At 40.0% G+C, this 23,051-nt stretch overlaps 1 protein-coding gene across 3 annotated transcripts in view; it reads left to right on the top strand.

Annotated features, from left to right (window-relative positions):
- Window positions 1–23,051, top strand: part of LOC133396537 (CUB and sushi domain-containing protein 1-like) — a 620,476-nt gene that overhangs the window by 474,058 nt on the left and 123,367 nt on the right. For all 3 annotated transcript variants that reach the window (XM_061666524.1, XM_061666517.1, XM_061666531.1), the window contains 4 exons: window positions 7,083–7,239; window positions 14,358–14,549; window positions 20,391–20,517; window positions 20,770–20,981. In XM_061666524.1, coding sequence (XP_061522508.1) covers window positions 7,083–7,239; window positions 14,358–14,549; window positions 20,391–20,517; window positions 20,770–20,981 — 688 coding nt within the window. The remainder of the gene's footprint in view (window positions 1–7,082; window positions 7,240–14,357; window positions 14,550–20,390; window positions 20,518–20,769; window positions 20,982–23,051) is intronic.

Raw genomic sequence — 23,051 nt, 5'->3', positions numbered from 1 at the left:
CTGTTAGGGAGGTGACACCAGGATGGCAAACATGATTAAAACAGCTCTGATGAATGCTAAAATAGCCTCAGATGCTGATATTATTTTCTATGCATCTTATAAAATGTACTTAAAATAATATTAGCATCTTCTGTTCAAGGCAGCTATTAGTGTCATTGTGCTTTTGAGAATAAATGAGTTTGGGTAGTAGTAGTAGTAGTAGTTGTTGTAGTTGAGTTTTTGCAAACAATTGAATTAAATCCCCTGTTAAAATAAAAGCACAAGTGAATACAGAGAATGGCCAGATGTGATGTTATATATAAATATATATATGATTATCTTTTTATATACACACACACGCTCACACACACACAGACACATTCTCGCATTTCTACATTTGTGAGGCCCACACTGAAATTATACATTTGTGGGGTCCACCCTTTCCAGTGGTTCTACAGCTCTGGAAAAAATCAGGGGAAAAAAAAGAAAATCCCAATCACAAATATCAATATGAAAAAGGTTTTTTTGGTCACCTGTGGGGCCGTGTTTCTAGTATTCCAGACTTTGTGAGGTCTACTTCCACAAATTCACATACACACATTTGTAGTTTTTGTCTTTGCAGGGACCAAAGTGTTAGATAAGGTTGCGGTAACTCAATGATTCCTCCTGCTTCATCCGACGACTGGGCGGTTGAAATGAAGAACCAAAGGCAAGGCACATAGCTCAACTCTCCCGTTGGGTCCTCATTCGCCAAAGCTTCATGGTGCTATGGAGGGGAAGGCTCCAAATTGTCCTAGAAAATTGTTACTGGCAAACACGTAGTTATCTTTAATCTTCATTGGATTTTCCATCAACTGTTGTCTAATTACTAAAATAGATTTAGTTCAGATACACCACTACTATTATTTCAACATCATCATGCAACTCATTATTGTAAAGATGATAATGTTGTGATATGAATGACTCAAACTATGTTTAGATAAGTAGCTCAGGTACTACTGTGGCTGGCCTCAATCATGCTAATACTACTACTAAAAATAATAATACTCAGACATTGATCTCATGCTCAACATATCCCAAACCATGGATAATTTTAAGTCATACAGAACTCCAGATTACATTTGTAAATTAACTAAAAAAAAATGTTCAAACATTCAAGTACATTATTAGTGTGTAGCAACTGGCAGAATCTAGCACTAAATTCTTCCAAAAACACAAAAGACATTCTGTGAACTACCGTTTGATTTATTTTTATCTGCAACGATGGCTAAACAAAACGGAACAACGTAAACACACACAACAAACATAACATGTTTATTATACCCTTTTTTTCTGTTGTTTTGATTAGGTACTTGACTGTTCTCCAGTCTCTTGTTCCACATGTCAATTTCTGCGTCAATACATTGCTGGGACACACACACAAACACACACACACACAAACACAGAGTTGACAAAACGGCCCCGATATAATGGATATCAGATAAAACGGACTTTCAGCACTGAACAGGGTCCAATAATAGTTTCCATTTGTCACTTAAACTGCCGTTGACAAAGTCTGTTAGTTCCAGAATTGGCCCCGGCTGTTTACTGGCGCTGTGGCGCAATGCAGGCAGAGCATGGGACTGATGTATTTCTGAGTCACAGATACGTACAGTATACAAAAAAAAAAAAAAAAAAGATACATTTCCAAGACGTGCCTACGTGGAGGCCCATGTTGAATGTGGGGCTTTGCAGTGGCAGTCATGTCATGATGGATATATCTATTGTCTATTGTACATAGACTCGCAGCGGAGAGAGCGACAGAGCGGAATGGCGGCAGTGTTAACTCTGAGGAATACAAACAAAAGTCTCTGGAGTCTGGAACATGCTATTTTTGGTAGAGTAACTGTTGTTTTTCAAGCCGTTCGCCTTTGGCAACGGATTTGGAACTCAGAAGCACATGACTTCCTCGCGGCTCATGAAAGCATCTCGCCGATGATGAGTACTGTACGTTAACAATGTCGGCGTGGCAAATTTGGATAAAATGTTAAACTTTCCAACATTTTCAAGCTTTTTTTTATATTTATTTACAATAACTTTGTACTGTACTAGCCATTTTAGGCCACAAAAAAAACCTACAAAACAATTTTGTTCTGTACAGTAAAAAAAAAAAAAAAAAAACGCTTTAATGTAATGCTATATTGGATGACCCCCGTGCCTATTAGTCCGTTATATCGAGTTTACACTGTGTATTGTGTGTGTGTGTGCGTGTGTGTGTGCGTGTGTGTATATATATATAAATGTTTGACCATATTGACAAATCTCATTTACAGTCAATCGCCCACATTTGTACTAGCACTAATTCAATGTTTCCATCATGTACAGCTATTAAATTATCTACCGATTTCTTTCATACAAAGTGGCTTGCATTTCTTTAATAAAACTGTATAAACTTGTGATATACTGTGTATTGCGATGTGAAATAATAGTGTTGCGAAAGTTCATTTTTAATGCAAACTAGCTCAAAGTTGAGCTCATTGTTGGAAAAATTAACCAGTTCATAGTTATTTTTTTCCCCAAATATGTTGCTGATGGGGTATTATCCTAGAAAATACTGGCATTTCATTTCCCCATTGTTGCCACCCATTCAGTCCACACGAGTATCAGCTCCAAATTTCACCCTACAATCTCAAAAACATGAGGAAAAACCTGTTGCTTGAATGGTGTTTTTTTTTTTAAATGGGGAATTAAAACAAAAACAGGACTTTTGTCCTTAATGTGGAACCAAAAACACACAACACAGTATGACAGGAAGGATGGCGAAAGGACATTGTTAACTTTGGTCACCGGGGCTCCCCTCTGGAGCCAGGCCTGGAGGTGGGGCTCAATGGCGAGCACCTGGTGGCCAGGTCTGCACCTATGGGGCCCGTCCAGGCACAGCTGGAAAATGCAACATGGGATAGCCTTCCCATGGGCTCACCAGCTGTGGGAGGGGCCAAGGGGGTCGGGTGCTGTGTGAGCTGGGCGGTGGCCATAGACGGTGACTTTGGCGGTCCGATCCCCGGCTACAGAAGCTGGATTTAGGAATGTGGAATGTCACCAACCTGAGCTGGTGTGCGAGGTCGACAAATTACGACTGGACATAGTCGGCCTGACCTCCACACACAGCTGCGGCTCCGGTACTAGTCTTCACGAGAGGGGTTGGACTCTCTTCCACTCTAGAGCTGCCCACGGTGAGTGACGCCGAGCAGGTATGGGAATACTCATTGCCCCCCGGCTCGGTGCCTGTACGTTGGGGTTTACCCAGTAGACGAAAGGTAGCCTCCCCCCGCTTTCGGGTGGGAGAAAGGGTCCTGACTTTTGTTTGTGCCTTTGGACCAAACAGCAGTTCAGAGTACCCACACTTTTTGGAGTCCTTGGAAGGGGTGTTGGAGAGTGCTCCCGCTGGGGACTCCCTCATTCTGCTCGGAAACTTCAACGCTCACATGGGCAATGACAGTGAGACCTGGAAGGGCGTGATTGGGAAGAACGGCCCCCTCAATTAGACCCTGAGTGATGTTCTTTTATTGGACTTCTGTGCTTGACATGGACTGTCCATAATAAACACCATGTTCAGAGATACATAAAGATGTCCACATGTGCACTTGGCACCAGGACACCCAAGGCCGCAGTTCAATGATAAACTTTGTGGTCGTTTGATCGGATTTGTGGCCGCATGTCTTGGACACTCGGGTGAAGAGAGGCGCGGAGCTGTCAACCGATTACCACATGGTGTTGAGTTGGCGCAGATGGTAGGGGAAGATACCAGTCCGACCTGGCAGACCCAAACGTATTGTAAGGATCTGCTGGGAACGTCTGGCAGAGTCCCCTGTCAGAAAGAGTTTCCAAATCTGAGACCATGGTCCTTAGTCAGCAAAGAGTGGAGTGAATGCCCTCTCCAGGTCGAGGAAGAGATCCTGCCCCAAATGGAGGAGTTCAAGTATCTCAGGGTCTTATTCACAAGTGAGGGAAGAATGGAGCGGGAGATCGACAGGCGGATCGGTGCAGCTTCTGCAGTGATCCAGATTGTATCTATTTGTCGTGGGGAAGAAGGAGCTGGGCCGAAAGGTAAAGCGCTCAATTTACCGATCGATTTATGTTCCTACCTTTACCCCTGGTCACGAGCTGTGGGTCGTGACCAGTGTAATGAGTTCTCCCTTAGAGATAGGGTGAGAAGCTCGGTCATCTGAGAGGCGCTCAGAAGCGAGCCGCTGCTCCTCCGTCTCGAGAAGAGCCAGAGGAGGTGGCTCGGGCATCTGATTAGGATGCTCCCGGACGCTTCCCTGGTGAAGTGTTCAGGGCACGTCCCACCGGGAGGAGGCCTTGCGGATGACCCACGACACACCGGAGAGACCACGTCTCCCGGCTGGCCTGGGAACTTCACCAGAAGAACTGGACGAAGTAGCTGGGGAGAGGGAATTCTAGGCTTCCCTGCTTCTGCTGCTGCCCCCGTGACCCGACCTTGGATAAGCGTCAGTAAATGGATGGATGGATTTTTTTATTCTAAGTTTGTTTGAATTTGCACTTTAGCGATTCCATTGTAGGAACTGTAAGCAAATATCCTACCCAAAAGTTGAACAGTGAAGATGAGGCTTACTAGCATTGGGTGTACAACAGGACAATATTGATGTTGTATATGTTAATTTAAAATTGTTGATAATCCATCTTCCAAATTGTCATACAGTAATGTGTCAGGTTTTAAGTGAGCAAAGCGCTTCAGCCCTTGTACTCAAATAAGGTTCCAATATGGTATAATATTTATATATATATAGATATATATATATATACAGGTAGATTTGTGGAGTGTCCATATTTCAGCCAGGAGCCAAAGCTCTCAATTTATGATTCTAATTTATGTACTTTGATCATAAACTTTGGACAATGACTTAAAGAAGAAAAAAAAAAGTTGTGAGGCTGAAAAAGTTCCTGCTTCAAGGTTGCTTGCTTTTAGATATATTGTAGGATGCTTAAACATTCTGAATGAGCTGAGGCTTTGGGTGAATAATTGAAACACTTATCATTTTACAAGCTTCAGGACAAATATTTAGTTAGAAGTGAACAGAGCATTACAACGCTAACTTTTTTGCCCTAGTACTGTTAAGACATAATTATGTGTTTGACAAAATCTGTTCCAATACCCCGACCCTGAGGTCAAAAAGGAAGATTAAGACAGAAACCAAGTGCTGGAATTGTTGTATGAGAAAAGGTTCCGTCCGAGAGGGAACGGGGTGGCTGATGGTGACATGATGATTTATGAGCTGCAGGGATTTTCATCAACCATACTGAGTTTTACATAAGCATTGAGCGTGAGAGAGAGAAGGAAAATTCGGAGCTTGTGACAGGAAATGGGAGGGTGTTGGTTGTGAGGAATAAGGAAAAACAGTTTGAACATATTTTTCTACATTGATTAATTTCCGTCCATTGTTTCAAATATTTTCGTTTCTACCCATGGTGAAATGATCTGTTACCTCATGTCACAACGTTATACAGTCCTACGCCAAAGCAGATTAGATTTGGATTTTGGCAGGTCTATTTTTTGGCAGTTTATAGCAAATCAGTAGAAGACATTTATTATATAGAAAATTAACTAAAAACGGTTTTAACGCAAAGTACTGGACATTTGTGACATTATTAAAAGGTAGTGAGCTTAAAAAAACATTTTTGCTCATCTGCCTCGACTCACATGAATTTAATTTACAACTCTTTCTTAATCCATAGGCTTCAATATGACTTTGCTCTACCCTTTGAAGCTATAACAGCTTCAACTCTTCTTGGAAGACTTTTAACAAGGTTTAGGAGTCTGTTCATGAGAAATGTTGATTTTGGATGAGAAGGCCTGTCTCTCAGTCTCCGGTCTAATACACCTCAAAGGTGTTTTATTGGGTTGAGGTCAGGACTCTTGTGTAGGCCATGCCAGTCAAGTTCATCTGCCCCAAACTCTCTCATTCGTGTCTTTATGGACCTTGGTTTGTGCACTAGTCATGTTGAAATAGGAAGGTGTTACCACAAAGTTGGGATCATGGAATTGTCCAAAATCTCTTTGTATGCTGAACCATAACAAAGGTTTTGTTAAAGCTGTGGACTGATGCCATATTGAACCCTATGGACAATATTTGCCTGCTTAGAATGTTTTACTTATAAAGGGCAACCCAATGAAAAGTGAGTGACTGACTAATTTTGGCAAAGGTTGCAAAATGAACACAGAAGTCAAGGCAGTGTTTTAAATGAAATCCTGGATTTACCTCTGTTTTATTTTCACAACTTTGACAACTACCAACATGTTTCAGTAGAAAGCAGAAATATTTGATTGAAAGCTTTACTATATATTTTTTACATATCTGATCCAATGTTGACCTTAGAATGAGTTTTGACAACAAGATGTACCACCTGTAATATTTCCCGCACATAATGGCAGAGGTTGTGCTCTAGATTTAATTTCAGTCTCATAAGGCCTTTGCCGTTTGTAGAGATGTAACACAGAAGATGTAAAGATAACTGCAGTTTTTCGGGGACAGTTTTAGGTAATCAGAAATAGGGAAGGAAATACTGCTCTACCTGCAGATGTGTGATCACTAATCTGTCAGTATGTGGCACAGTGTCAAATACTGTTATGGCGGATTGGTACTGCAGACTGAAAATACTTCCCTTCAAGTAGCAGTCAAATAACAAGAACGTCCAACCATAAAATGACTCTTCTTGAGTCGTTTTATTCACGTAAAACCAAATCCAACTGCTGAACATACAAACTGATGCCAACATAGTATATACACAATCAAGAATCAGGCTAGCACACAATCAAAACTAGAGATCATCTTCAATTGGATTGCTGTTTATTTTACTTTACAAATACAAAATGTATACATATAGTTTGTACCATGTATCACTGTAGTGTTCTCTTTGGTAGTTGTTGCTTATGTTAACTTAATCGTGAATGGATACATTCTAAACTCTGAAATAGTTTTAACTCTCCACTGATCACTTACATTTATTCCCACTTGTGATAAAAATGTGTTGATTTCTCAAGTTAGAAAATCAACAAAGTCTTCCATTTAGTCCCCCTGATTATCATGTGTTATGATTGACAGGTATATGATGGTGAGAACAGTTCATCTCGTCTCCTTGGGAACTTCACCCGGGAAGTTATGATGGGTCATATCATCAATAGTACCTCCAATCACTTGTGGCTGGAGTTCAACAGCAACGCCTCTGGAACAAATCAGGGCTTTCACCTCACATACACAAGTAAGTTAAAAAGTGATTTAAGGTCTATTGGTACAGTGTAGTGGTCATAAAATATGTGCCTTGTTACAAAACACACCAGATTTTTGTTTTATCTTTTCAAGAAACATTTCCCAGTGTGAGCCATCCTTTGCACAAAAGAGCTCTCAGAATACCTACAATTAAGAAATAATAACTTGGCTAAACCTGGAAAGGGTAAAAAGCAAATTTTTATTTTATGAACAAGTGTCGAAGAGGGAAAAAAGGTGGTGGTATTGCTGTTATTTTTAAGTCATTAATTCAATATAAAGAAATGATGCTGGCTGATTTGAGCTCTTTAAATATCTCTGTTTTTTCGTTAAAGATGACCCAGAGGTTATTGTTTTAATAATTTATAGACCTGCAAGGTACAATAGAACATTTATGGAGGATTTTTCAGAACTGCTGTCAGATATTTGCTCTGACTACAACTATTTTGTCATAACGGGGCACTTTAACATTAATGTTGAAAATAACATGGGGAAAAAAATCGAAAGAACTCTCTGCTATACTGGACACATTTGACCTCTCTCCACATATTAAGAGTCCAACCCACACTCAAGGTTGACACGAAGGATATGGCTATTTCTGACCATTTCTGACCATTTTTGTGTATTCTTTGAATTACAAATTCTCCCAAAAGTTCAGACAACCTCTACTGTATGTCTATTAATAAAAGGTACATAAATGAGAGTCCTTCCACTAAGTTTATGGAGACATTAGCTGTGTCACACACTGTGAATGCTGAGACAGTTGATGAACTTTTGGATAATTTCACCTGGAAATTCTCAAATGTCATGAATGCTGTCACTCCTATTAAAACTAAGACAATCTTGAGGCGACCTAAAACACCGTGGAGGAGCACAATGATGCTAACGACCTCTAAATCAAAGTTTAGGAAAGCAGAACGTAAGTGGAGAAAAACTAAACTCCAAATTGACAATGACCTCTACAGACAAAGTGTTTGTAATTTTAACCAAGAGTTAGTTAGGTCTAGACAGCAAAATTTTTCTGAAATCCATCCATCCATTTTCTGAGCCGCTTCTCCACACTAGAGTCACAGGCGTGGTGGAGCCTATCCCAGCTATCATCGGGCAGGAGGCGGGGTACACCCTGAACTGGTTGCCAGCCAATCGCAGGGCACATACAAACAAACAACCATTCGCACTCACATTCACACCTACAGGCAATTTAAAGTTCTCAATTCACCTACCATGCGTGTTTTTGGGATGTGGGAGGAAACCGGAGTGCCAGGAGAAAACCCACGCAGGCACGGGCAGAACATGCAAACTCTACACAGGCGGGGCCGGGGATTGAACCCCGGTCCTCAGAACTGCTCGGCAGACGCTCTAACCAGTCGTCCACCGTGCCACCTTTTCTGAAATCATCAGTAAGAACTTCAACAATACTCACACTCTGTTTGCTGTGGTTGACAAGCTCACAACCCCGCGAATCAGATAGCTTCAGAACTCCTAACAGCAGATAAATGCAATGAATTTGTTATTTTAGTGAAAAAATACAATCCATCAGGTTAAATATCAGCACAAATCAGCAAAATGATAAAAGGATACTACATCTGAAGCGAATCAGGAAAAACCATGTCAGAATTTGATACAGTTGACCAAAAAACGATAAGAGAAAATGGTTCATCAGCTGAAATCATCAATGAGCTGTCTTGACTCAATACCATCTGACCTTTTCAAAGCTATTGCAAAGTCTGTACTAGCTGATTTGCAGCAAATAATCAATTGCTCACTTCAGTCAGGCAAGTTTCCTAAAGCTCTTAAAGTATCTGCCATTAAGCCTCTTCTAAAAAATAGAACGCTGATCGGTTCTTGAACTTTAAATGGACTTTTTTGACAAATTTAAATCAGGTTTCCTAACTCATCACAGTCCAGAATCTGCTGAATTATATAAGGTTATATACTGAAGAAGAAGAAGTAGAATCAACTTTTATTGTCATGAACATGCATGCGTGCACACGAAATGGCATTTTACCCATCATAGTGAACACACTGGATCAGGGGGCAGCTGAAGCGCCCGGGGAACATTTCAGGGTATCAGTGTCTTGCTCAAGGACACCACAGCCATGAGTCCAGGGGATGTTGGTGGATGGTCCAGTCTGGGTCTTGAACCTAGGTCCCCCATGGTGGCAGGCGATGATCTTAACCATAGAGCCACGGCTTGGGAAAGGTGTCAATTCTGGTCTTGTTGGATCTCAGTGCGACTTGATACGGTAGATCATAATATACTGCTGAACAGGTTGGAAACATGTGTAGGACTAAATGGAACAGTCCTTACATGGTTCAGGTCCTACCTGGAGGAAAGGAGTTATTTTGTAACCATTGGAAGTGTTCAATCTCATCGAACAGCAATGACCTATGGTGTCCCTCAAGGGTCAGTTCTTGGACCCCTCCTGTTCAGCCTGTATATGCTACCCTTGGGTTAAATTCTTCAGAACTTTAATTTTGACTATCATAGCTATGCAGATGACACACAGTTATATCTTACAGTGTCTCCAGATGACTACAGTTCAATTGAGGTGTTGTGTCACTGTCTAAAACAGATAACTGGATGAGCCAAAATTTTCTTCAATTAAACCGCAACAAAACTGATAATTGTTTTTGCCAATAAAGAAAAGAGGATTGCTCCTTGTAAATACCTGGAGTCACTCGCTTTAAAAAACAAAGACCAAGTCCGAAAACCTTGGTGTTCTGTAAGATTACGACCTGACTTTCAACAGTCATCCATCCATCCATCCATTTTCTGAGCCGCTTCTCCTCACTAGGGTCGCGGGCGAGCTGGAGCCTATCCCAGCTATCATCGGGCAGGAGGCGGGGTACACCCTGAACTGGTTGCCAGCCAATTGCAGGGCGCATACAAACAAACAACCATTCACACTCACATGCACACCTAGGGGTAATTTAGAGTCTCCAATTCATGCATGTTTTTGGGATGTGGGAGGAAACCAGAGTGCCCGGAGAAAACCCACACAGGCACGGGGAGAACATGCAAACTCCACACAGGCGGGGCCGGGGATTGAACCCCGCTCCTCAGAACTGTGAGGCTGACGCTCTAACCAGTCGTCCACCGTGCCGCCTTCAACAGTCATATCAAATCAATTACAAAATTACCATCTGAAGAACCTATCCAGAGTGAAGGCTTGCATGTGCCAAGCAGACCAGGAGAAGCTCATCCATGCTTTTATCTCAAGTAGGCTTGACTATTGTAATGGTCTGCTGACTGAACTCCCCAAAAAGAGCATTAAACAGCGGTCAGAGCATATTACTCCAATTATAAAGCCTTTACACTGGCTCCCAGTCAGCTTTATAATTGATTTTAAAGTTCTGCTACTTGTCTAAAATCACTAAATGGTTTATGTCCTGAATACATGAAATAAATGCTCGTGGAATATAAACCCAGTCCGGCTCAGAGATCGACAGACTCAGGTCAAATAGTGGAGCACACAGTCCAAAGCAAACAGGGTGAAGCACCATTTAGCTATTATGCTGCACACAGATGCAATAAGTTGTCAACAGAAGTGACATCAGCCCCAAGTGTGAATGTTTTTAATTCCAGGTTAAAAACTCTTCTTTTTTCTCATGCATTTTTAGAGCATTTCCACTTTTAACTATTTCTTGCACTGTGTGCTGTTTTAAGTGAACTTTTATTTTTTTTCTCTTGGTTTTTAAATGCTTTTAATCATGTAAAGCACATTGAGTTACCTTGTGTATGAAATGTGCTATATAAATCAATTTGCATTGCTTTGCTTTAAAGTCTTTACACTGGTTCTCACTCAACTTTAGAATAATAAAGTTCTGCTTCTGGTCTATAAATCACTAAATGGTTTAGGTTCTGAATACATGAAATAAATGCTCATGGAATATAATGCACTATATAAATAAATTTGCTTTGCTTTTGCTTTGCTTTAAAAAAATAATATCTTTGTTACCTTGATGTTCATCTGTCCATAGTGAAACAGATTGTCGATAAATGGAGAAAGTTTAGCACTATGGCTACCTTCCCATGGAATGGCCGTTGTGTTAAAATGACTGCAAGAGCACAGCACATGATGCTCAATGAGATAAAAATCCTAGTGTCGTCCAAAGACTTGACATCTCTGACACAGACTTCTCTGGCAGATTCCAATATCTCTAGTGACAAATCTGCAATACGTACAATATTAAACAAGAATGTAAGTTATTAGAGGACACCATGGAGGAAACCACTGCTAACAATGCTACAAGTTTGACCTTTGCAAAAGAGTGCTTTTGGATGTTCCACAGTGCTACTGGCAAACTCCCTCAGGGCCTGCTTATCACTATCATTGGTGAAAAATATAATTCCGTTTATCAAAACAATTTTACAGGAGTCGGTGGACAACTGCTTAGCACATCAGCCTCACCGTTCTGAGGACCCGGGTTCAAATCCGGCCTCACCTGTGTGGGGTTTGCATGTTCTTCCTGTGCCTGTGTGGGTTTTCTCCGGGTACTCAGGTTTCCTCCCACATCCCAAAACCATACACGGTAGGTTACCGTAATTTCTCGTGTATAATGCGCAACCCCAAAGTTGACCTCAAAATTCTGGAAAACCATTCTACTTATGTACAATGCATTTTTACAATGCATGATTTTGCTTCTACCCATATAATCAAAACATTAAGTATTTTTTCAAAGAATTATTCTGAAGTTCAGCACTTTATTTGAACATGTAATACTTTTTTCATTTCCTTGCTCTTATTTTGAAATTCACAGCCTTACTTTTATTTAGTAAATGAGAAAACACACAGTTGTGCTCATCTGTTTGATTACCCAGGCAGAATTTGTAAGATGGGTACGATTCTTTAAAGAAAACATGAAGGGCTTGGCGAAACACACTTTGTTTTATTTTAATGGGATTCTAATTCAACTGTCAAGCATTTCAGAAAAGCATTTTCATTAAACAAAACATAACCATAAAGAAATTAATGATGGTTGTTGTTCACTCAAATTTTAAAAAAACAATATTTCATAAATTCTGCCAGGCTATGTTAACTTAAGAGCACATACAGTATATGTAGTCATACGTACCCCTGTCTTATTGGAATGAAAGTGTAGGCTACACCTTTTTCATAACCTCTAGGTGGCGGTGACATTGGAATGAAAGTGTACAGATTTTTCATAACCGCTAGATGGCGGCAAACATTTATAAAATGTGAAAGCTTTTTCATTTTCCCTTTTACCTCTGTATAATGCGCACTATTGACTTTTGACAATTTTCTTGGGGGGGGGAAATGCGCATTATACACAAGAAATTACAGTAATTGAAGACTCTAAATTGTCCGTAGGTATGAATGTGAGTGTGAATGGTTGTTTGTTTATATGTGCCCTGGAATTGGCTGGTGACCAGTTCAGGGTGTACCCTGTCTCCCGCCTGCAGTTAGCTGGGATAGGCCCCAGCATACCCGCGACCCTAGTGAGGATAAGCAGTGTAGAAAATGGATGGATGGACTGAAGGCCTTCTGTCTGCGAATTGAAACCCAACAAAATATACATGATGCAACAATAGGATGGCCCAAAAGACAGAAGTAGCTCAACAACAGAATGGCTTCAACAGAAGAAAATACACCTTCTGGATTGGCTGAGTCAGGGCCCTGACTTCCTCAACCTAATTTAGATGCTGCGGCATCAACTCAAGAGTGCAATTCACGTCAAATATTCCAAGGATGTTGCTGAAGTAAAACTGTTTCATGAAAAGGAATGGTCCAATTTTCCTCCGGACTGGTGTGCTGGTCTGCTCTACAATGACAAGAAATGTTTGGTTTAGGTCATTGTTGCCAAAGAAGGTTCAGCAAGTATTTAAATCCAATGGTTCACATACTTTTTCCACCCAGTTCTGTGATGTTTATATGCTGTTATATAAAAACATAAAGGCATATAATGGTAATTGTTTGTGGGGTATTTAAAAAAAACTGTTTGTCTTAGTTGTGACTTAGATGAAGATCAGCTCACGTTTTATGACCAATTTGTTAAAAAATCCAGTTGATTTCAAGGGGTTCACTTACTTTTTCTTGCTACTGTGTGCAGTACATACATGTAGCTTCAAATTATAACGTTTCACTGTAATTGTTGTTACTCAAAAATGTACAATGATGATATTTGTGTAAAACTGCTTTAAGAAAGTCCTTCTTTTTCCTCTCACAAATATTGGGAAGTAGATGATTAGTTATTGGGTAAGCTTGCTTGGTCAAGTAATTCCTTTTACTGTTACAGCACAAACAGAAATGTGACATGTACTATAAATCTCTTGAAGAGACTCTTTCACAGTCAACAAAACACTAATTTCTTGCACTTCTGACAGGCGAAAAGAGTCTTGCGCTCAGATTTCCAAGCAATTTCTGCTGAGGGTTGAGCCCAAAGTGCAAGAGTAGTGAGCTGCCAAAAAAAAAAGTATTTTTAAAACACAGCCACATGTTTAATGGGTTTGAAGACCGCATGTCAAGAGGGCAAGACCAGCTGCTATTTTAGTCAAGGCGACTTTTAGGAAAACTATTACTGCATAACAAAAAAAAAAAATGGTAAAACAATCACCAATGATGGGTGAATAGTTAGTCAAATACGTAGGTGAAGTGGCTGGCAGTCTAGGCTGAAGAGTAATGAATAGGGCACCCATAGTGCTCTGGAGCAAGGTGCCAAAACTCTCGTCAAAACCTTCTCCATGGGTGCCTCTCTGCTCTAGTGATGCACTATTGTGATGGGATAAATGCAGAAGAGCCATTTTGTGAATATGTACAGTACATAGAATCAATTTCATGACAGTAAAGATGATAAAGAATGTTTTTGACAAATATGTACATACCTTTAGCACTTTTTTTCCATATATATATATATATACATATATATAGCTTCAGAACATACCTATACCTTGGCTCTGGAAAAAGTAATTCCAGTTACAATAGAATTATGGAGTAATGATCTCAACTGGATACATTAATGTGAATTGTAACTTAAGAAAGTAATTGATACCTATAAACCTGATTTCTCTCAAAATGTTGTTGTTGTAGTTGTTGCTGAAAAATGTGTGTTTTTACTTTTTAGCCATTCTCTTTACATTGTCTCTTCTAGGTTTTGACCTGGTACGATGTGAAGAGCCTGGTATCCCTAGTTATGGCTACAAGATCCAAGACGATGGCCATTATGCCAACACATTTGTCCTTTACTCCTGCAACCCTGGCTACAGTCTCCATGGTAGTAGTACATTGACCTGTCTCAGTGGGGACCGGCGTGTCTGGGACAAACCACTTCCATCCTGTATAGGTTTGTATGCCAATGACGATTTCAGTCTATGAGTACCCCCCTACCTTTTACCCTTTCACACATTTCAGCAATTTAGCTAAATGTATTGCTGGAGATCAGTCAGTAAAAACAATAATTTATCACAAATTGTTAACTTTTGATCAAACATTTAAGTGCTATCGATATCGGCAGCATCATTCCTGATACCAGGCAGTGTTGACTTGCGTATAGTTCCAAATACACTTCTCCAACATTCACTTGATATACTACTCCAACCAACAGTTCGCTTTGATGTTGGTTTCCATCTTAACTCAAAGCAATAGAAACACTTCAGCAAGTGTCTGATTGAAGCTAGTTAAATAGTCAACAAAATATCCCTTCGAAAAAATGCATGTAGCATTTTCTTTATGGAAACCTGTTTCTAAATGGATACAAATGCAAACGATTGGTATATAAAGACAACAAAATTATGTTGTTAATTGTATTAGTCTAACTCGTCTATAGCAATGACTTAAGACAGTTATTTACACAGATGTACATAATGTTTTTGATAAAAGAGAAAAGAAACATATATCACCACACACAAACACAAACACAAATTATTTCTTACATATGGAGTTTGCATGTTCTCCCCGTGCCTGCGTGGGTTTTCTCCCGGCACTCCGGTATCCTCCCACATCCCAAAAACATGCATTAATTGGAGACTCTAAATTGCCCGTAGGTGTGATTGTGAGTGCGAATGGTTGTTTGTTTGTATGTGCCCTGCGATTGGCTGGCAACCAGTTCGGGGTGTACCCCGCCTCCTGCCCGATGACAGCTGGGATAGGCTCCAGCACCCCCGCGACCCTAGTGAGGAGAAGCGGCTCAGAAAATGGATGGATGGATGGATGACGTAATGTTTTGTATGTCATTTTTACTCTCTTAAAAGATAATTAGAAAATTATATGACCTTTTAGTTCAACTCATAAGAAATTATATGTTACATTTTCATCAGTACAGTGGGACCTGTGTTGTCTTGATTAATCTGTTCCAGAAAGTATGACTAAAGCTGAGTCATACGAAAACAAAGCAAATATTTCCCATAGGAAATAATGTAAATTCAGTTAATCAATTCCAGACATCCAAAAATATTCACCATTTTTTTTTTTTTTCTCAGAAGATAACTACCGGTAGTAAATGTTAATGACTAATGAAGTGCATAAATGAACATGTAACATTACCTTTACCTTTACTGAAGACTTGACGGCGTATGGAAGATGGTGAAGAGCGGAGAGAGACTTTACTACTAGTTCTTTCTTGAGTTCTATCCTGTTTTCTCTACTTCTTTATCAAATGGCTGGTACTCTGAACTTTGGTGTATTGTTTAAAAAGGGTTCAACAGATGGTAAGTCGTATTCCACAATGCAAGCTTTTATTAACAACTGAAGTCATAAACAACATCAGTGTAACCCATCCTGTCAAAAGTCAGGCCTTCAAAGTAAAAGCACACCAGTATAATACCAGGAAATAACAGTTTCACCGCACTTTCTTTGGCCCCATGTTGTCCTTTTTAATAGCCACACTCAAACAATTATGTGCTTCTTTATTGAGTGTGACTGCTAAATAAGCCACCATGGGGCCAAAGAAAGTGTGATGAAACTGTTTTACGCCGCCTGCTTTTATTTTGAAGACTTGATATTTGACAGGATGTGTTACGCCAATATTGCCCGAGTGTTGCAGAGCAGAGCGGGAGGGTTATTATTGCCTTGAGTTGCATTTTTAAGTAAGCCTTACAAATTTGTTGAACCCTATTACACAACTTACGAAATGCTACGAAATTAACACACAGGTTAAAGGTCAGTCGACGTGAAACAAAGGCAAACTGAGTCACACAAGCACATGGCCTGGCACATCGGTTCCGGTAAATCTTTTTTTTTTTGTACGAAAACTGAGCGGATGTACGCAAACCGGGACCAAATTTTGGCGTAAAAGTCCTCGAAACCCGAATCATACGAAAGCCGAGGTTATAATAAGGGGCAAACTGACTGTTTTATTTGGCTCATTCAGCTCGTAACTAGCTTCTCAGACCAGTGACTTTGACAACTTACAGTAAGAAGAACAGGATGTTGTCGTGCTCTTTCAATCTACAGGCTTTATTGTGTCCTTCTCAGCAGCGAACACGAACACCCGCCATCAAAGCATATTAATTAACATTACTGGCACCTTCGGCTTGCCAAGCTGGCCTCTCCGGCTACATACAACTTGTCCACAACCTCACCTGGCTGTGCACACTTCCGCCTTCTTTCCTTCTTGTGCACGTCACACAAAGCTCACACACTCACTCAAAACATGTGCTGTCCAAGATAAATACCATCAGGTATGGTATCGCACTCATGAATTAAAGCGACATATTTGAGTCTGTAAGTAGGCTGTGGTGTCGGCCCTGGAATGCAAAATACTGGCCTTTAGTAGTTTCATGTCCAAGGCAACCACAAGCCAAAAGGGACTTGGGTACCAAAGGGTACCAAAGCATCCAAGGACTGTCACTGTGAATTTGCATTCTTCCCTCTATCAAGTGGCTGCAGGGCTTGTGCTTTTATGCGGAACCAAATACTGCCCGGCCAAGACCAAATGTCAGCCACTGACCCATGTTTGCTTGTCTGATATTGTTCTCCTGATAAAGCACTTTGACCACATGCTCACTACCCATGCTATTGTGGAGGACTGCCGTTTTTTGCGATATATATCATTCCTACGTGCTCTAGCTCTGACACAGACCTCCCTTACTGCTGGAGTGATGCCTAGCTCTTGAACTCTACCTTCACCACAACAGCGTTTGGCTTTCAAAGCTTGGAACATCCCCTTAACCAAGCCTGACTTGCACAGTCCCAGTTTTTGGAGGAAGGCAAGGACAGACTACACACGTTTTGTCCATCATTTCTGGCCAGATGTTTAGGCCTGAAGCGAAGCAAGCATCGGAACACGGTGCATAAGTAACCGAGTCGGACACCAGTGTGCCCACCAGCTTTGATAAAGCCAAGACACTGAGCATTTTTTTTTTTTTTTTTTTTTTTTTTAATCCCTTGAGACTGCAAAAATCTCTGTGTTTAACACGGCTCTTGCGCACCATGCTCTCAGTGCCCCATCAACACATCGCCATTTGGGGTTCTACTCACCTTAACCTGTGGATCAGAATGTGCTGGCACAGATACTTACTGATCTATGATTCATATCTTACATTGTCCAAGATGGGTATCTACTACAGTGCCTAACAGGGACACGTCATTGATCCTGGAATTATTCATACTGTTAAAAAAAAAAAAAAAAAAGTGTGAAAATATGAACCATCAGTATTGCTTGTGCCATTTGTAGTCAAGAAGAAATCCGAGCCAGAGATTCTACTGCATATATGTCAATCTCAGGCCCGGGGGCCAAATTTGGCCGCGATGTAATTATATTTGGCCCGGAAGACCGTATCAAATCTGTATTAGAGCTGGCCCACCAGTATATAGCACATGCGCCACTAATATTACAAATCCCAGAATGCTTTGCTCGTGTGTTGGCCCATTAGTCTAGACCGGTGAGCGCCCCTTCGCTTTCTGTTGCAGTCGTTAGCAACTATGCTACCAGTCTCCTCGAGCAAATTTACACTACCCCTTCCTGAAAATGGCCAAACGAAAGATGGAAAACAGTTAACTTCCAAGACAGGTGGGAGGCAGATTGTCTGTTCACTAAAGTAAAAGACAGACCTGTTTGTGTGTGCAGAGCAACGCGGCTGTAACAAAGAATATAACATAATTGAATTAATGTTTTTTTTTTAATGCCCTTTATCAACTTGTAGGCAGGGACTGTTAATAGTTTGAAGTTTGGATTTTTATTGAAGGACCTTCTTATTTTTTTGGGTTGTTTTGTTGTTGGCCTTTGAAAAAAGATTTACATCGAAAAGAGAGGTAGTTGGAGACAGATAAATAGAAGATGGAGAGAGAAGAAATCATGTTATCTATTTATATACAAAATAGCAGACAAATACCACTGATGTCTTTTATCACAAATTTGATTTCTCGTGTTTATAATATTAAAGTTTGTTTATTTCAGATTCAGTTTTTAAGCAAAATTTAAGTTTGTTGTCATATGATAAACTTTAACGCTACATTTCTGGAGAGAAGGGAAACATGCACATCGCAGTGAATTTTCATTAAATATTGAGTTTGGCCTGCGACGTTGTCCCAATTTTTAATTTTGGCCAACCATGAATTTGAGTTTGATACCCCTGTTCTACTGGAACATTTTGTTGACTGCTGTAAAATAAGTATAATTTTGTATCAGGTCACTTCTATGCCCCAGGTCAGACATAATTTGGTCATCAGAAAGCCCATCGAGAAATATCCCCTTCTTGTCTAAGTTCATAGAGTCAGCTTGGTGAATATTCAGTTTAACTTGACTTTAATATGTGGCTTTGCATATTCAACAAATGAAAGTCTTCTTTCATTGTAGGGATTGTGTGGGCTTCTGGAACATTTTAATTTGTAATTCCCCAATGTTGAACCAAACTTTGTCTCTCTCTAACCCGCTTGCACACCTGAGCTTCCAGAGGCAGGACATGGCCTGATTCGGTTGCTAATAGAAACTACAAAGAATCTATGTGTGTGCATACACTTGTCGGCCTAGTACGTGTGTTTGTAGGTGTGTGTTTGTCTCTCTGTTTCATCACAGTCCAGCATTAATTTGCAGCAGCTTTGGTGCTGTCTTATTTCAGGTAATCCAGCAACCAGGAGAATACTTGCTGGCAGGTCCCTGGGCTAAATACCTTTGCATCTGCCTCCTTTGTCACTCTTTTGGAACATTTTTCACTCTACATTTATGTTTGTCTCACTCCCTCTCTGTCTGGCTCAGTAAAATTGTTGCTTTTACTGCCATGTAGATGAGGTGGTTTTGCCCAGAACAATTTCTATACTGTCCCTATTCCACATCTTTCCCCAAACTGAGTCAAAGTGGTCTTCTTCACCATACTGATTTTGGGAAACCGTTATTTACTGGATAGGTGTGGGCTTGTCATTCTCCCTTTCCATTTCTGTATTGGGAGGCAGTCAAGTTGAAGCAATAATGTAGGTTGATTTACTGAACGCATCGTGGTTCCTCTAAAGAAAAGAAATACCTAGATACATATTAAGTTCTTTCTTAACCAAGCTGTTTTCTAATCACAAGAGATCTGTTGCAATGGCTCCTCTAATAACATTCTGTCCTTTTCTTGCTACTATATTGGACAATTTAGTGCAAAGAAAAAAAACACGATATGCCGGATATCTCTTATGTATTAAGCGTTAATTTATTCCTGGATTCTTAGCACTCCTGGGAGATCCTTAGAAGTAAAACAAATACTCTACAGGAGCTTTGGCAATACAAGGTTGATTTTACGAGTCAAGCCTGTCCATACTGTTCATTTATTTCAACCGTCATACCTTTTGGTAATATACAGACAAATAGAGAAGAAACCGCTTATTGAGTTGAGCAGCTTAGTATGGCAAAAGAAGACTTGAACACTACAATTATTGATACCAGTAATCACGTGGCCACAATAATGAGAGTCAATGTTAAAAGTATGACGATTTATAGGCTTATTGTCATTGTGAAGTAATCTTATAACAGCTAATGTTTGTTCACGACATTTCAAACATCTTCAATGAAATTTATAGCTGAAACAGTAGTAAGTCAGCAACTGCATCTGCAAAGTTTGTTTACTATAATTCAATGCAACAGTTTGTGGTTTATAAGATTTATTTTTTTCTATAAAACAAATGGAAGCAAAAGTCCGCAGTAACTGTAAATTGTACAGTAGGTTATACAAGCAGCGTTTGACAATGTCACCGTCTTGTGTCCTTGCAGCGGAGTGTGGAGGTCACATAACTGGAGCAGTGTCTGGACGAATTCTGTCTCCGGGATACCCTGCCCCATACGACAACAATCTCCACTGTACCTGGACTATAGAGGCGGATACTGGCAAGACTATCAGGTAACTAGTAACATGAAGTTAGTACGTCGTAAGAATCATAACATTTTAAAAATAAGTGAATCACAGTTAATATTAAAAACATTATAACTTCCAGTGAATATTCTATATTCTACACACACTCTTCCTCTGTTCACATTCTTTGTTCAAACGAGTCCTTCAGGTGTTTAAAAAAAAAAAAAGCCAAAATCCAGAAAAAGCAAAGATGAAGCAAACATGCAGATCTTTTATTATTATTTTTTATTTCCTCCTCAGTCTCCACTTTATCGTCTTTGACACTGAGATCGACCATGACATCATTAGAGTTTGGGATGGACCGTCTGGGCCATCGGATGTCGGGATCCTTTTGAAGGAATGGTCCGGTCCAGCCTTACCTGAAGATATCCATTCGACTTTCAACATACTTACACTTCAGTTTGATGCTGACTACTTTATCAGCAAGCAAGGTTTTTCCATCCAGTTTTCCAGTGAGTGTGCTCGCCTTCTTTTCTTTAATGTTAAATAACCATATCAATGACTGACTTAAAAAAATGTGACAAGCCACCCTTCTATGGTGCTCAATATTGAACAATATATGTGAAAGCGATAAAAGGTTAATTGTTTAATTCTCAATGAAATGATATAAACAACAATCAATTTTTTTTTATCACATTCATAACCTCATACTTTTTAATTGGTTTTCCTCTTTTTTTTAATCAAATCATTCAGTTTCATTCATTACCAGCGCCATTGGACACGTGCATATGGTACATTTGGAGATCTCTGATTATAAGAGTTATTTACTCGTGTATCAAAACTCCTCCAAAGAGCTAATACATACAGCCCAAAATTATTCATGCCATGCCCAAATTTCGAAACATGAATTTGTGAAATCCTCTGTCTGGAAAGGCCCACAAATAGTCAACATAGTTCTAAGAAGTTGTGTTAATGAAGTACTGTACATTTTCATTGTTTTTTACTTTTTTGAAAATGATACATATCTCTGACAATTTTGTGGAAAGACCATCTTTTACACCATGGAACAAACAATGTATGACTTGCCTTCATGAAAAAGTCTAACCTGTGCAATAACTTGCTCTTTCAGTGCAGTGATGGCCTTTGCTGTTATGAGCCACTCAACCCAAAAATGTCTCTGCCCCATCCTTTTAGAATCATCATCCGTGTCTCTGAAATCCACTGTGGCAGCAAAAATCAATCACAAGCACACCGAATAAGAAAGTAGACGCGCCGTCATGACCATGTACCTTTAGCGCTCGTTTCACTCGCATAAACACGCACACACACTGTTTTGTGTTCTGAAATCTAAACATAAGCTCAGTGTTTAGTGACAACACACTCGGAAGGTTATGTTTTATAATTAAACATTCACCCTTGGTATCATCCATTCCAGGTGTGTACCATCCTAACTTCCATCCATCCATCCATTTTCTGAGCCGCTTCTCCTCACTAGGGTCGCGGGCGTGCTGGAGCCAATCCCAGCTATCATCGGGCAGGAGGCGGGGTACATCCTGAACTGGTTGCCAGCCAATCGCAGGGCACATACAAACAAACAACCATTTGCACTCACTTTCACACCTACGGGCAATTTTGAGTTGTCAATTAACCTACCATGCATGTTTTTGGGATGTGGGAGGAAACCGGAGTGCCCGGAGAAAACCCACGCAGGCACGGGGAGAACATGCAAACTCCACACTGGCGGTTGAACCCCGGTCCTCAGAACTGTGAGGCAGACGCTCTAACCAGTCGCCCACCGTTCCGCCCATCCTAACTTTATTATTTTTTTGTTTTTTGTTACCCCTTTGTTGATAAGCCCTGATGTCAGTCCCATGTGAGGGTACGAAGAACATAACTGTTCCCCCATTGCGTTTTCTCATCTGTTCAAAGAAATACCGTAATTTCTCATGTATAATGTGCTTTTTTTTCCTAAAAAAAATTTCAAAAGTCAATAGTGCACATTATGCATAGGTATAATGAAAAAAACTTTAACGTTTTATAAATGTATGCCGCCATCTAGAGGTTACGAAAAAGCAGCACACTTTCATTCCAATATACCACTGCCACCTAGAGGTTATAAGAAAGGTGTAAACATTCATTCGAATATGCCACCGCCACCTAAAGGTTATGAAAAATGTGTAACCTACACTTTCATTCCAATATGACAGGGGTACGAATGACTGCATATATGTACAGTTGTGCTCATAAGTTTACATACCCTGACAGAATTTGTGAAGGATTGTTTTTTGTTTTTTTTAAATACGACTGATGAAGGTACAACAACCATCCTTAATTTCTTTGAGGTTATGATTTCTTTAATGATAATACTTTTCTGTAATTTTTGCAAGTTGAAAGTTTCATTTGAAAACCATTAAAATAAAATTAAATGTGTTTCGCCTGGCCCTTCACGTTTTCTTTAAATAATTGTACACATTTTACAAATTCTGCCTGGGTAATCAAACATATGACCATAACTGTGTGTTTTCTCATTTAATAAATACAAGTAGGGATGTGAATTTCAAAATAAGTAAAATACTTATTAA

This window comes from Phycodurus eques, chromosome 2 (assembly GCF_024500275.1).
Source record: "Phycodurus eques isolate BA_2022a chromosome 2, UOR_Pequ_1.1, whole genome shotgun sequence".
NCBI classification, from domain to species: Eukaryota; Metazoa; Chordata; class Actinopteri; order Syngnathiformes; family Syngnathidae; genus Phycodurus; species Phycodurus eques.
This window is presented reverse-complemented; position numbering and strand designations above follow the sequence as displayed.